Source organism: Coregonus clupeaformis, chromosome 28 (assembly GCF_020615455.1).
Source record: "Coregonus clupeaformis isolate EN_2021a chromosome 28, ASM2061545v1, whole genome shotgun sequence".
Lineage (NCBI taxonomy): Eukaryota > Metazoa > Chordata > Actinopteri > Salmoniformes > Salmonidae > Coregonus > Coregonus clupeaformis.
This window is the reverse complement of record NC_059219.1, coordinates 11,579,561-11,596,826: the sequence shown is the minus strand read 5'-3', so window position 1 is coordinate 11,596,826 and position 17,266 is coordinate 11,579,561. Positions and strand designations below refer to the sequence as shown.

Here is a 17,266-nt window from a genome sequence, read left to right as displayed (position 1 = left end):
TGGCTCCTCCCTGTAATGGTCAGAGAGAGGCACTTAGTTTCTCACGATTTCCTCCATTGCCGTGAAGGAAGCTCTTCTAAACTGTTAACCATAATGGCCACCCTATCATATGAGATATCTGCTGAGGCTCCATGTCCTCCAATTGTTCAAACCACAAACGTGTGGTGTTAGTTTCTGTCATGACTTCCGCCGAGGCTACCTCCCCTCCTTGTTTGGGCAGGTTTCGGCGTTCGTCGTCACCGGCTTACTAGCTACTGCCGATCCCATTCTCATCACTCCACTTGTCATGTCTTGTCTTGTCAATCACACACACCTGGTACTCATTCCCCTAATTAGTATGTGTATAAGTGTTCCCTCTGTTCCCCTTGTCTTTGTGAGTGATTGTTTCATTGTGAGAGCGAGTAGCTCGGTTGAGCTTCTCTTCCATTTGTATTTTGCCAAGGTGGAATATTTCCCTTGTAATAGTTTCGTTTTGAGGCTGGGTGCGTTTGATTTATGTAAACGGAATAAACTCTGGACTTCTGTTTTTTACCTCCTGTGCCTGACTCCTTCATTCACACCTCATCACAGTTTCAGGTGATGACAGAGATGCTGTGAAGCCTCAAACACACTACAACACTCAATGAACTTTGTTGTATGTATACAGTTCATTGTCTGAAGAAGTTTTGCACCTGTGAATTCAGTTCACCTTGACCTTGTACCCAGAGCCCATCCACTCAGCTTTAGGGTTTTCAACAAACAGAATTTCTCTCACTGCACACTCTCTCTCTCTCTCTCTCTCTCTCTCTCTCTCTCTCTCTCTCTCTCTCTCTCTCTCTGTGTGTGTGTATAAAAATGTCCTTGTCCATCACAGCTTAATTACCAGAACAGCGCAGACGCCATCCAAGTGTGACTTCCTCCATAAAGTTAGAAACAAACAACAGCGGGTATGTCAACTTCATGAAAGCTTGTTCTACTATTACCTTTCATCATTCATGACATGTTTCTCATTTAATTACAATATCCATAGAGTTACAACAGTTTATGTTGTATTTCAGCAATATTATGCCGATAGTTATTATTGGTGACATGTTACATTACAGTGTCATTATTACATCAGTAGTGTTAATGTCTACATTATGTCATCAGGGGTTCCCAAACTTTTTCCAGCATTGGGGAACAAACAAATTACAACAATATCTATGGGCTAAAAAACCTAGCTAAAAAACATTAGCTGACATGGGCTACTTGATCTGGACAGTTATAAAGACATAGCTCTTTAAGTTATCCAATGACTAACATGACAAGAGGAAGTGATGGTGCACTACCCAATTTTGATATTGCACCTTGTGCATTCTACTAGTACAACTTTCAAGAGTAAGTTAAAAGTCAGACTGAGCTCCTTAAAAAAATGTATAAATTAAAAAACTATTGTTTTTTGTAGGGGGGGCCCCCCACAGTTTGGGAACCACTGGTCTACATTATGTCTTAATGAAATGTATTGTTCCCAGGTAAATGAAGTACACATTTCAGTCAGATGAGTGCATGGTCATCACCATACCTCTGGGCAATCTCAGAGACGCTCAGGAGGGCCAGCTGATGCCTGAGACGTTCCACTGTGTCTTCAAAGACGTCTACAAGGTCTTCCTCAAGGGTCAGCCCAAAGCTCTTGGGGTACGAATGGCAAACGTTCCTCTACAGCCGAATATACATTTATTTCAGGCAGGCTAATCTGTGGGTTCTTAAAATACATTCATGATGAGCAGAAGTTACGTTGAATATTTGATATATGTTGATGTAGGGGCCGGTTTCCCAGATACAGGGTGGGTGTTTTTTTGTCCAGGACTAGGCTTAATCTGTGTCTAGGAAACCGTCCGGTATTGTTTTCTCATCTGTTAGTCTGATTACTTCTTCTTCTTCTTGTTTCAGGCGGCTCAGCTCATTGCTGGAGTCCTTGTCTTGATTTTAGAGCTACTTGCCTGTGGGTTTCCAATTATTGTGTTGTTCACCATGCGCAGCAGCATGCTGGTAAGAAGGACTGCAAACAGTCCAAGTTTTAAATCAATTATTGGATTATTCAAAACAATGTTCACATGTTGATACAGCTGATGTTGGACCAAAGCTTTGCCTCAGCTCTATCTGTTATTCTCTCTTGTTGTCAGTGTACATTGTGTGTGAAGTGTGTACTCTACAGTGAGGATCATACACTTACTGTTGATTGAATTTGTAATCAGTCTCTCAAATAATGAAGGAAGAAAATACATGTTTGTTTTATAAAGTATGTTGCTGCCGGAATGCTGACCTACGCTGCAGGTCACTCTCCAAATATGTGTGTGGTAAGTTCAAGATTTCCAAACGTATCTAAATTCAGTCATGGATCAAATATGAAATAATTGTAGATGATTGAAATTATTATACATTATTATGAAAATATTACACCTAAAATATATCATAAGCATACCAATTGTATAGTGAGGTGATTCTGTGTTTTTCTCCCCTATCAACAGGTCAAACTGTCATTTTCCTTGAACATCATCAGCTGTTTCTGGACAGTAGTTCCTCTTGGTCTCTACACTGCTAAAGTCTTTATTCCTTTAACATGGGAAAATCAAGAGGTCCCAGAGTTAAATACTTAATTGTTTGTTTATTCCATTAGTTAATTAATTATAATTGATTTGTTAATGAGGTGGAATAGTACAAGCATTCAAATCAGATCACACAATACGGATATTGAATTGTTTTGTTGCTTTGTAATTCTGTGTGAATGTTCTCCACAAACAAAATACCAAACCACAATAGCTTATCAACATAAAATTGAACCAGAAAAAAACGTGTAGTTATGTACAATGTATTAATATACCATTCATTGTCAGGTATGTTCTGGAATCAAAGGGATTGTTGCAGTTCTCCTGGTCATTGAACTGGTTGTTGCCATGGTGTTGATCTACTGGGAGAGCAAAGCAGTGTGCAGACAGCACTTCAATATTCTGGTGAGACTATGTTTATTATACTGACTTGGCTGAACATTCTGGTGAGACTCTATGTTTATTATACTGACTGGGCTGAACATTCTGGTGAGAATATGTTTATTATACTGACTGGGCTGAACATTCTGGTGAGACTCTACTGTTTATTATACTGACTGGGCTGAACATTCTGGTGAGACTCTATGTTTATTATACTGACTGGGCTGAACATTCTGGTGAGACTATGTTTATTATACTGACTGGGCTGAACATTCTGGTGAGACTATGTTTATTATACTGACTGGGCTGAACATTCTGGTGAGACTCTACTGTTTATTATACTGACTGGGCTGAACATTCTGGTGAGACTCTATGTTTATTATACTGACTGGGCTGAACATTCTGGTGAGACTCTATGTTTATTATACTGACTGGGCTGAACATTCTGGTGAGACTATGTTTATTATACTGACTGGGCTGAACATTCTGGTGAGACTCTATGTTTATTATACTGACTGGGCTGAACATTCTGGTGAGACTCTACTGTTTATTATACTGACTGGGCTGAACATTCTGGTGAGACTCTACTGTTTATTATACTGACTGGGCTGAACATTCTGGTGAGACTCTACTGTTTATTATACTGACTGGGCTGAACATTCTGGTGAGACTCTATGTTTATTATACTGACTGGGCTGAACATTCTGGTGAGTCTCTACTGTTTATTATACTGACTGGGCTGAACATTCTGGTGAGACTATGTTTATTATACTGACTGGGCTGAACATTCTGGTGAGTCTCTACTGTTTATTATACTGACTGGGCTGAACATTCTGGTGAGACTATGTTTATAATACTGACTGGGCTGAACATTCTGGTGAGACTATGTTTATTATACTGACTGGGCTGAACATTCTGGTGAGACTCTACTGTTTATTATACTGACTGGGCTGAACATTCTGGTGAGACTCTACTGTTTATTATACTGACTGGGCTGAACATTCTGGTGAGACTCTACTGTTTATTATACTGACTGGGCTGAACATTCTGGTGAGACTCTACTGTTTATTATACTGACTGGGCTGAACATTCTGGTGAGACTCTACTGTTTATTATACTGACTGGGCTGAACATTCTGGTGAGACTCTACTGTTTATTATACTGACTGGGCTGAACATTCTGGTGAGACTCTACTGTTTATTATACTGACTGGGCTGAACATTCTGGTGAGACTCTACTGTTTATTATACTGACTGGGCTGAACATTCTGGTGAGACTCTACTGTTTATTATACTGACTGGGCTGAACATTCTGGTGAGACTCTACTGTTTATTATACTGACTGGGCTGAACATTCTGGTGAGACTCTACTGTTTATTATACTGACTGGGCTGAACATTCTGGTGAGACTCTACTGTTTATTATACTGACTGGGCTGAACATTCTGGTGAGACTCTACTGTTTATTATACTGACTGGGCTGAACATTCTGGTGAGACTCTACTGTTTATTATACTGACTGGGCTGAACATTCTGGTGAGACTCTACTGTTTATTATACTGACTGGGCTGAACATTCTGGTGAGACTCTACTGTTTATTATACTGACTGGGCTGAACATTCTGGTGAGACTCTACTGTTTATTATACTGACTGGGCTGAACATTCTGGTGAGACTATGTTTATTATACTGACTGGGCAGAACATTCTGGTGAGACTCTACTGTTTATTATACTGACTGGGCTGAACATTCTGGGGAGACTCTATGTTTATTATACTGACTGGGCTGAACATTCTGGTGAGACTCTACTGTTTATTATACTGACTGGGCTGAACATTCTGGTGAGACTATGTTTATTATACTGACTGGGCTGAACATTCTGGTGAGACTCTATTTTTATTATACTGACTGGGCTGAACATTCTGGTGAGACTCTACTGTTTATTATACTGACTGGGCTGAACATTCTGGTGAGACTCTACTTTTTATTATACTGACTGGGCTGAACATTCTGGTGAGACTCTACTGTTTATTATACTGACTGGGCTGAACATTCTGGTGAGACTTTATGTTTATTATACTGACTGGGCTGAACATTCTGGTGAGTACTGTTTATTATACTGACTGGGCTGAACATTCTGGTGAGCTCTACTGTTTATTATACTGACTGGGCTGAACATTCTGGTGAGACTATTTTCATAATACTGACTGGGCTGACCATTCTGGTGAGACTCTACTGTTTATTATACTGACTGGGCTGAACATTCTGGTGAGTACTGTTTATTATACTGACTGGGCTGAACATTCTGGTGAGACTACTGTTTATTATACTGACTGGGCTGAACATTCTGGTGAGACTCTATGTTTATTATACTGACTGGGCTGAACATTCTGGTGAGACTCTACTGTTTATTATACTGAATGGGCTGAACATTCTGGTGAGTCTCTACTGTTTATTATACTGACTGGGCTGAACATTCTGGTGAGACTCTACTGTTTATTATACTGACTGGGCTGAACATTCTGGTGAGTCTCTACTGTTTATTATACTGACTGGGCTGAACATTCTGGTGAGACTACTGTTTATTATACTGACTGGGCTGAACATTCTGGTGAGACTCTACTGTTTATTATACTGACTGGGCTGAACATTCTGGTGAGACTCTACTGTTTATTATACTGACTGGGCTGAACATTCTGGTGTGACTCTACTGTTTATTATACTGACTGGGCTGAACATTCTGGTGAGACTCTACTGTTTATTATACTGACTGGGCTGAACATTCTGGTGAGACTTACTGTTTATTATACTGACTGGGCTGAACATTCTGGTGAGACTCTACTGTTTATTATACTGACTGGGCTGAACATTCTGGTGAGACTCTACTGTTTATTATACTGACTGGGCTGAACATTCTGGTGAGACTCTACTGTTTATTATACTGACTGGGCTGAACATTCTGGTGAGACTACTGTTTATTATACTGACTGGGCTGAACATTCTGGTGAGACTCTACTGTTTATTATACTGACTGGGCTGAACATTCTGGTGAGACTCTACTGTTTATTATACTGACTGGGCTGAACATTCTGGTGAGACTCTACTGTTTATTATACTGACTGGGCTGAACATTCTGGTGAGACTCTACTGTTTATTATACTGACTGGGCTGAACATTCTGGTGAGACTCTACTGTTTATTATACTGACTGGGCTGAACATTCTGGTGAGACTCTACTGTTTATTATACTGACTGGGCTGAACATTCTGGTGAGACTCTACTGTTTATTATACTGACTGGGCTGAACATTCTGGTGAGACTCTACTGTTTATTATACTGACTGGGCTGAACATTCTGGTGAGACTCTACTGTTTATTATACTGACTGGGCTGAACATTCTGGTGAGACTCTACTGTTTATTATACTGACTGGGCTGAACATTCTGGTGAGACTCTACTGTTTATTATACTGACTGGGCTGAACATTCTGGTGAGACTCTACTGTTTATTATACTGACTGGGCTGAACATTCTGGTGAGACTCTACTGTTTATTATACTGACTGGGCTGAACATTCTGGTGAGACTCTACTGTTTATTATACTGACTGGGCTGAACATTCTGGTGAGACTCTACTGTTTATTATACTGACTGGGCTGAACATTCTGGTGAGACTCTACTGTTTATTATACTGACTGGGCTGAACATTCTGGTGAGACTCTACTGTTTATTATACTGACTGGGCTGAACATTCTGGTGAGACTCTACTGTTTATTATACTGACTGGGCTGAACATTCTGGTGAGACTCTACTGTTTATTATACTGACTGGGCTGAACATTCTGGTGAGACTCTACTGTTTATTATACTGACTGGGCTGAACATTCTGGTGAGACTCTACTGTTTATTATACTGACTGGGCTGAACATTCTGGTGAGACTCTACTGTTTATTATACTGACTGGGCTGAACATTCTGGTGAGACTATGTTTATTATACTGACTGGGCAGAACATTCTGGTGAGACTCTACTGTTTATTATACTGACTGGGCTGAACATTCTGGGGAGACTCTATGTTTATTATACTGACTGGGCTGAACATTCTGGTGAGACTCTACTGTTTATTATACTGACTGGGCTGAACATTCTGGTGAGACTACTGTTTATTATACTGACTGGGCTGAACATTCTGGTGAGACTCTACTTTTATTATACTGACTGGGCTGAACATTCTGGTGAGACTCTACTGTTTATTATACTGACTGGGCTGAACATTCTGGTGAGACTCTACTTTTATTATACTGACTGGGCTGAACATTCTGGTGAGACTCTACTGTTTATTATACTGACTGGGCTGAACATTCTGGTGAGACTTTATGTTTATTATACTGACTGGGCTGAACATTCTGGTGAGACTTACTGTTTATTATACTGACTGGGCTGAACATTCTGGTGAGTACTGTTTATTATACTGACTGGGCTGAACATTCTGGTGAGACTATTTTCATAATACTGACTGGGCTGACCATTCTGGTGAGACTCTACTGTTTATTATACTGACTGGGCTGAACATTCTGGTGAGTACTGTTTATTATACTGACTGGGCTGAACATTCTGGTGAGACTATGTTTATTATACTGACTGGGCTGAACATTCTGGTGAGACTTTATGTTTATTATACTGACTGGGCTGAACATTCTGGTGAGACTCTACTGTTTATTATACTGAATGGGCTGAACATTCTGGTGAGTCTCTACTGTTTATTATACTGACTGGGCTGAACATTCTGGTGAGACTCTACTGTTTATTATACTGACTGGGCTGAACATTCTGGTGAGTCTCTACTGTTTATTATACTGACTGGGCTGAACATTCTGGTGAGACTATGTTTATAATACTGACTGGGCTGAACATTCTGGTGAGACTATGTTTATTATACTGACTGGGCTGAACATTCTGGTGAGACTCTACTGTTTATTATACTGACTGGGCTGAACATTCTGGTGAGACTCTACTGTTTATTATACTGACTGGGCTGAACATTCTGGTGAGACTCTACTGTTTATTATACTGACTGGGCTGAACATTCTGGTGAGACTCTACTGTTTATTATACTGACTGGGCTGAACATTCTGGTGAGACTCTACTGTTTATTATACTGACTGGGCTGAACATTCTGGTGAGACTCTACTGTTTATTATACTGACTGGGCTGAACATTCTGGTGAGACTCTACTGTTTATTATACTGACTGGGCTGAACATTCTGGTGAGACTCTACTGTTTATTATACTGACTGGGATGAACATTCTGGTGAGACTCTACTGTTTATTATACTGACTGGGCTGAACATTCTGGTGAGACTCTACTGTTTATTATACTGACTGGGCTGAACATTCTGGTGAGACTCTACTGTTTATTATACTGACTGGGCTGAACATTCTGGTGAGACTCTACTGTTTATTATACTGACTGGGCTGAACATTCTGGTGAGACTCTACTGTTTATTATACTGACTGGGCTGAACATTCTGGTGAGACTCTACTGTTTATTATACTGACTGGGCTGAACATTCTGGTGAGACTCTACTGTTTATTATACTGACTGGGCTGAACATTCTGGTGAGACTCTACTGTTTATTATACTGACTGGGCTGAACATTCTGGTGAGACTCTACTGTTTATTATACTGACTGGGCTGAACATTCTGGTGAGACTATGTTTATTATACTGACTGGGCAGAACATTCTGGTGAGACTCTACTGTTTATTATACTGACTGGGCTGAACATTCTGGGGAGACTCTATGTTTATTATACTGACTGGGCTGAACATTCTGGTGAGACTCTACTGTTTATTATACTGACTGGGCTGAACATTCTGGTGAGACTATGTTTATTATACTGACTGGGCTGAACATTCTGGTGAGACTCTATTTTTATTATACTGACTGGGCTGAACATTCTGGTGAGACTCTACTGTTTATTATACTGACTGGGCTGAACATTCTGGTGAGACTCTACTTTTTATTATACTGACTGGGCTGAACATTCTGGTGAGACTCTACTGTTTATTATACTGACTGGGCTGAACATTCTGGTGAGACTTTACTGTTTATTATACTGACTGGGCTGAACATTCTGGTGAGACTACTGTTTATTATACTGACTGGGCTGAACATTCTGGTGAGTACTGTTTATTATACTGACTGGGCTGAACATTCTGGTGAGACTATTTTCATAATACTGACTGGGCTGAACATTCTGGTGAGACTCTACTGTTTATTATACTGACTGGGCTGAACATTCTGGTGAGACCTACTGTTTATTATACTGACTGGGCTGAACATTCTGGTGAGACTATGTTTATTATACTGACTGGGCTGAACATTCTGGTGAGACTTTATGTTTATTATACTGACTGGGCTGAACATTCTGGTGAGACTCTACTGTTTATTATACTGACTGGGCTGAACATTCTGGTGAGTCTCTACTGTTTATTATACTGACTGGGCTGAACATTCTGGTGAGACTCTACTGTTTATTATACTGACTGGGCTGAACATTCTGGTGAGTCTCTACTGTTTATTATACTGACTGGGCTGAACATTCTGGTGAGACTATGTTTATAATACTGACTGGGCTGAACATTCTGTTGAGACTATGTTTATTATACTGACTGGGCTGAACATTCTGGTGAGACTCTATGTTTATTATACTGACTGGGCTGAACATTCTGGTGAGACTCTACTGTTTATTATACTGACTGGGCTGAACATTCTGGTGAGTCTCTACTGTTTATTATACTGACTGGGCTGAACATTCTGGTGAGACTCACTGTTTATAATACTGACTGGGCTGAACATTCTGTTGAGACTATGTTTATTATACTGACTGGGCTGAACATTCTGGTGAGACTCTACTGTTTATTATACTGACTGGGCTGAACATTCTGGTGAGACTCTACTGTTTATTATACTGACTGGGCTGAACATTCTGGTGAGACTCTATGTTTATTATACTGACTGGGCTGAACATTCTGGTGAGACTCTACTGTTTATTATACTGACTGGGCTGAACATTCTGGTGAGACTTATGTTTATTATACTGACTGGGCTGAACATTCTGGTGAGACTCTACTGTTTATTATACTGACTGGGCTGAACATTCTGGTGAGACTCTACTGTTTATTATACTGACTGGGCTGAACATTCTGGTGAGACTCTACTGTTTATTATACTGACTGGGCTGAACATTCTGGTGAGACTCTACTGTTTATTATACTGACTGGGCTGAACATTCTGGTGAGACTCTACTGTTTATTATACTGACTGGGCTGAACATTCTGGTGAGACTCTACTGTTTATTATACTGACTGGGCTGAACATTCTGGTGAGACTCTATGTTTATTATACTGACTGGGCTGAACATTCTGGTGAGACTCTACTGTTTATTATACTGACTGGGGTGAACATTCTGGTGAGACTCTATGTTTATTATACTGACTGGGCTGAACATTCTGGTGAGACTATGTTTATTATACTGACTGGGCTGAACATTCTGGTGAGACTCTACTGTTTATTATACTGACTGGGCTGAACATTCTGGTGAGACTCTACTGTTTATTATACTGACTGGGCTGAACATTCTGGTGAGACTATGTTTATTATACTGACTGGGCTGAACATTCTGGTGAGACTCTACTGTTTATTATACTGACTGGGCTGAACATTCTGGTGAGACTCTACTGTTTATTATACTGACTGGGCTGAACATTCTGGTGAGACTCTACTGTTTATTATACTGACTGGGCTGAACATTCTGGTGAGACTATGTTTATAATACTGACTGGGCTGAACATTCTGGTGAGACTATGTTTATTATACTGACTGGGCTGAACATTCTGGTGAGACTCTATGTTTATTATACTGACTGGGCTGAACATTCTGGTTTGACTCTACTGTTTATTATACTGACTGGGCTGAACATTCTGGTGAGTCTCTACTGTTTATTATACTGACTGGGCTGAACATTCTGGTGAGACTCTATGTTTATAATACTGACTGGGCTGAACATTCTGTTGAGACTCACTGTTTATTATACTGACTGGGCTGAACATTCTGGTGAGACTCTACTGTTTATTATACTGACTGGGCTGAACATTCTGGTGAGACTCTACTGTTTATTATACTGACTGGGCTGAACATTCTGGTGAGACTATGTTTATTATACTGACTGGGCTGAACATTCTGGTGAGACTCTACTGTTTATTATACTGACTGGGCTGAACATTCTGGTGAGACTTACTGTTTATTATACTGACTGGGCTGAACATTCTGGTGAGACTCTATGTTTATTATACTGACTGGGCTGAACATTCTGGTGAGACTCTACTGTTTATTATACTGACTGGGCTGAACATTCTGGTGAGACTCTACTGTTTATTATACTGACTGGGCTGAACATTCTGGTGAGACTCTACTGTTTATTATACTGACTGGGCTGAACATTCTGGTGAGACTCTACTGTTTATTATACTGACTGGGCTGAACATTCTGGTGAGACTCTACTGTTTATTATACTGACTGGGCTGAACATTCTGGTGAGACTCTACTGTTTATTATACTGACTGGGCTGAACATTCTGGTGAGACTCTACTGTTTATTATACTGACTGGGCTGAACATTCTGGTGAGACTCTACTGTTTATTATACTGACTGGGCTGAACATTCTGGTGAGACTCTACTGTTTATTATACTGACTGGGCTGAACATTCTGGTGAGACTCTACTGTTTATTATACTGACTGGGCTGAACATTCTGGTGAGACTCTACTGTTTATTATACTGACTGGGCTGAACATTCTGGTGAGACTCTACTGTTTATTATACTGACTGGGCTGAACATTCTGGTGAGACTCTACTGTTTATTATACTGACTGGGCTGAACATTCTGGTGAGACTCTACTGTTTATTATACTGACTGGGCTGAACATTCTGGTGAGACTCTACTGTTTATTATACTGACTGGGCTGAACATTCTGGTGAGACTCTACTGTTTATTATACTGACTGGGCTGAACATTCTGGTGAGACTCTACTGTTTATTATACTGACTCGGCTGAACATTCTGGTGAGACTATGTTTATAATACTGACTGGGCTGAACATTCTGATGAGACTCTACTGTTTATTATACTGACTGGGCTGAACATTCTGGTGAGACTCTACTGTTTATTATACTGACTGGGCTGAACATTCTGGTGAGACTCTACTGTTTATTATACTGACTGGGCTGAACATTCTGGTGAGACTCTACTGTTTATTATACTGACTGGGCTGAACATTCTGGTGAGACTCTACTGTTTATTATACTGACTGGGCTGAACATTCTGGTGAGACTCTACTGTTTATTATACTGACTGGGCTGAACATTCTGGTGAGACTCTACTGTTTATTATACTGACTGGGCTGAACATTCTGGTGAGACTCTACTGTTTATTATACTGACTGGGCTGAACATTCTGGTGAGACTCTATGTTTATTATACTGACTGGGCTGAACATTCTGGTGAGACTCTACTGTTTATTATACTGACTGGGCAGAACATTCTGGGGAGACTCTATGTTTATTATACTGACTGGGCTGAACATTCTGGTGAGACTCTACTGTTTATTATACTGACTGGGCTGAACATTCTGGTGAGACTCTACTGTTTATTATACTGACTGGGCTGAACATTCTGGTGAGACTCTACTGTTTATTATACTGACTGGGCTGAACATTCTGGTGAGACTATGTTTATTATACTGACTGGGCAGAACATTCTGGTGAGACTCTACTGTTTATTATACTGACTGGGCTGAACATTCTGGGGAGACTCTATGTTTATTATACTGACTGGGCTGAACATTCTGGTGAGACTCTACTGTTTATTATACTGACTGGGCTGAACATTCTGGTGAGACTATGTTTATTATACTGACTGGGCTGAACATTCTGGTGAGACTCTATTTTTATTATACTGACTGGGCTGAACATTCTGGTGAGACTCTACTGTTTATTATACTGACTGGGCTGAACATTCTGGTGAGACTCTACTGTTTATTATACTGACTGGGCTGAACATTCTGGTGAGACTCTACTTTTTATTATACTGACTGGGCTGAACATTCTGGTGAGACTCTACTGTTTATTATACTGACTGGGCTGAACATTCTGGTGAGACTTTATGTTTATTATACTGACTGGGCTGAACATTCTGGTGAGTACTGTTTATTATACTGACTGGGCTGAACATTCTGGTGAGTACTGTTTATTATACTGACTGGGCTGAACATTCTGGTGAGACTATTTTCATAATACTGACTGGGCTGACCATTCTGGTGAGACTCTACTGTTTATTATACTGACTGGGCTGAACATTCTGGTGAGTACTGTTTATTATACTGACTGGGCTGAACATTCTGGTGAGACTATGTTTATTATACTGACTGGGCTGAACATTCTGGTGAGACTTTATGTTTATTATACTGACTGGGCTGAACATTCTGGTGAGACTCTACTGTTTATTATACTGACTGGGCTGAACATTCTGGTGAGTCTCTACTGTTTATTATACTGACTGGGCTGAACATTCTGGTGAGACTATGTTTATAATACTGACTGGGCTGAACATTCTGGTGAGACTATGTTTATTATACTGACTGGGCTGAACATTCTGGTGAGACTCTATGTTTATTATACTGACTGGGCTGAACATTCTGGTTTGACTCTACTGTTTATTATACTGACTGGGCTGAACATTCTGGTGAGTCTCTACTGTTTATTATACTGACTGGGCTGAACATTCTGGTGAGACTATGTTTATAATACTGACTGGGCTGAACATTCTGTTGAGACTATGTTTATTATACTGACTGGGCTGAACATTCTGGTGAGACTCTATGTTTATTATACTGACTGGGCTGAACATTCTGGTGAGACTCTATGTTTATTATACCGACTGGGCTGAACATTCTGGTGAGACTATGTTTATTATACTGACTGGGCTGAACATTCTGGTGAGACTATGTTTATTATACTGAATGGGCTGAACATTCTGGTGAGACTCTATGTTTATTATACTGACTGGGCTGAACATTCTGGTGAGACTCTATGTTTATTATACTGACTGGGCTGAACATTCTGGTGAGTCTCTACTGTTTATTATACTGACTGGGCTGAACATTCTGGTGAGACTCTACTGTTTATTATACTGACTGGGCTGAACATTCTGGTGAGACTCTATGTTTATTATACTGACTGGGCTGAACATTCTGGTGAGACTCTACTGTTTATTATACTGACTGGGCTGAACATTCTGGTGAGACTATGTTTATTATACTGACTGGGCTGAACATTCTGGTGAGACTATACTGTTTATTATACTGACTGGGCTGAACATTCTGGTGAGACTCTATGTTTATTATACTGACTGGGCTGAACATTCTGGTGAGACTATGTTTATTATACTGACTGGGCTGAACGTTTTGGTGAGACTCTATGTTTATTATACTGACTGGGCTGAACATTTTGGTGAGACTATGTTTATTATACTGACTGGGCTGAACATTCTGGTGAGACTATGTTTATTATACTGAATGGGCTGAACATTCTGGTGAGACTCTATGTTTATTATACTGACTGGGCTGAACATTCTGGTGAGACTCTACTGTTTATTATACTGACTGGGCTGAACATTCTGGTGAGACTCTACTGTTTATTATACTGACTGGGCTGAACATTCTGGTGAGACTCTACTGTTTATTATACTGACTGGGCTGAACATTCTGGTGAGACTCTACTGTTTATTATACTGACTGGGCTGAACATTCTGGTGAGACTCTACTGTTTATTATACTGACTGGGCTGAACATTCTGGTGAGACTATGTTTATTATACTGACTGGGCTGAACATTCTGGTGAGACTATGTTTATTATACTGACTGGGCTGAACATTCTGGTGAGTCTCTACTGTTTATTATACTGACTGGGCTGAACATTCTGGTGAGTCTCTATACATTTATTATACTTGAGTGTACATATTTAGATTCATAAACTTGGTGGTTTGATCCCTGAATGCTGATTGGTTGAAAGCTGTGGTATATCAGACCCTACACCACGGGTATGACAAAACATGACTTTTACTGTTCTAATTACGTTGGTAACCAGTTTATAATAGCAATAAGGCACCTTCGGGGTTTGTGGTTTATGGCCAATATACCATTGCTCGGGCTGTATCCAGGCTGTACTCTGCGTTGGGTCGTGCATAAGAACACCCCTTAGCCGTGGCATATTGGCCATATACCATACCCCCTCAGGCCTTGTAGCTTTAATATACTTCTTATATAGCGACAAGTTTATTTACTGAGTACACACACTACATAACCAAACAACACATTCCTTGCAGGGCTCACTCAATAAAGACACATGGATCTCAATGATGACTTCCTGTATGGTTACAGAAATAAAATAAGATGGTTGCAATTTTTATTTCCAGCCCATAGTCACCCTGAAGCAGGAAGTATGAATCTGGACGACTGGCAAGAGCTCAACAAACAACAAACAACTAAGTGAAATCATTATTCAACTTGTATGACATTTGTTTTACTTGTGGCAATTTATAGTGGATACAGATAGTCTTCACTCTGTATATGTTATTAGGATGTAGTAGTGATTACCTATGATGTAGTAGTGATTACCTATGATGCAGTAGTGATTACCTATGATGTAGTAGTGATTACATATGATATAGTAGTGATTACCTATGATGTAGTAGTGATTACATCTGATGTAATGGTGATTACATATTATGTAGTATTGATGACGTATTATGTAGTGTGTATATTCGTATTTTGCGTCATTCTAACCATTGCAATAGAGTGATATACTGGCACTGTCTCAAAAGTGTAAATAAGGAAAATGAATACAGAATATAATTTCAAAATAAGGGTTCTACTAAGTTTTCACTATCCATATAACCTCTGGGAAATAGTAACAACGTTGCATTCAATTGTTGTAGCAATTTGTCAAAGAGAAAAGTTACTATCATGACAGATTTTCTACTTACAATTGCATTATGCAATATTACATTTTAAAATGTAGCCTATATTTTAATTTGACTTGTATCTGATTAAAATGAGTTTAAAGTTTAATGTCTTTATTTTTATTTTTTTACAATAGACCTGTAAATCCCTGCCTTCCTGATCACATTGTCATAATAATACAGCTATACTTTATGCACCAAAGCCTACAGAATATTTTCCAACCAAGTCTTAGGTAATATACCAAAACATAGGACTTATTAAATTACAAATGATGACCAATGAATTGCAAGATAAACAAATAAAAGGATTTATATGATTTTTAATTGAATATACAGTATATATTTTACGGCATTTATATTTAGGTGAGACTGAGAAGTAAATTAGCTCTCAGAGAGGAACTATTTATTTCAACATAGTTGAGGTTTGTTTTAACAGTGGTCTAGGGTCTAGGCTTGATGTGCTGATGCTTTGTCACGTACACCACACTACCCGGAGTAGCGCCTGAGAAGCGCAACACTCAGGCCTCTGGTGAGTTTGCATGGTGCATGTGAGGTTCCTCAAAAGAGAAGTTTCAAAACAACTCAAAAACAGCCCTCACTTCACTTGTAAATGATCAAATCCAGTGCTTAATTTGAGCCGGATCCTAACGGAACAGGATCTGGCACCTCTCCGTTTTTGACTGTTTTGTTCCGGAACCTATTTGGCCGGATCCTGTCCCGCTACATCCGGTACCTCTCACTGTTTGCAATGTAAAAAATTCTAATAAAAGTGATCAGAGTTCATTCTAGTTTACTCCTCATTAATTATCCTGCCCTCCCTTTAAAAAACGTTATGTGAAAACGTTGATTTTCAGGCCGCACCTGGTTTGCGCAACATTATAGCCTATGTTTGAGACCAACGCGTGGCCGTTGCTGTGGTGAGAGAGAGAAGCGCGCCTGTATCTCTCTCAGAACTAGAATGAGATTCACTTTCTATGATCTCTCTCCCTCTGCCTGCTAGACATGAGCCTGCAACTCTCATCTCTCCAGTGTTGCACTTCATCATTTATTTCCTTATAGAATCATAGCCCCGCGAAGGGTTCTGAACGAACTGCATCACCCCTGATTAATTGAAATACATTTGCCAAAGTTATAGAATTACTGCTGTCTGTTCAGAAATAAATTAAATAACTCCGAATACTACACCAGGAGTAAGCCTATAATTAGGCACAGAGGACCAATAGCTTCTTTGAAAAAAAGAGCCTAGCTGTGG

The 17,266-nt window shown here is 39.7% G+C and overlaps 1 protein-coding gene across 1 annotated transcript; it reads left to right on the top strand.

Annotated features, from left to right (window-relative positions):
• The first annotated feature begins 871 nt into the window (after nt 1-871).
• On the top strand, nt 872-16,069 carry LOC121556927 (membrane-spanning 4-domains subfamily A member 4D-like). Its single transcript, XM_041870812.1, has 7 exons — nt 872-926; nt 1,491-1,653; nt 1,909-2,007; nt 2,259-2,315; nt 2,487-2,594; nt 2,853-2,969; nt 15,469-16,069. The coding sequence occupies exons 2-7, from the start codon at nt 1,495-1,497 to the stop codon at nt 15,496-15,498; spliced, it is 570 nt and encodes a 189-aa protein (XP_041726746.1). The 5' UTR covers nt 872-926; nt 1,491-1,494; the 3' UTR covers nt 15,499-16,069.
• The last annotated feature ends 1,197 nt before the right edge of the window (nt 16,070-17,266 follow it).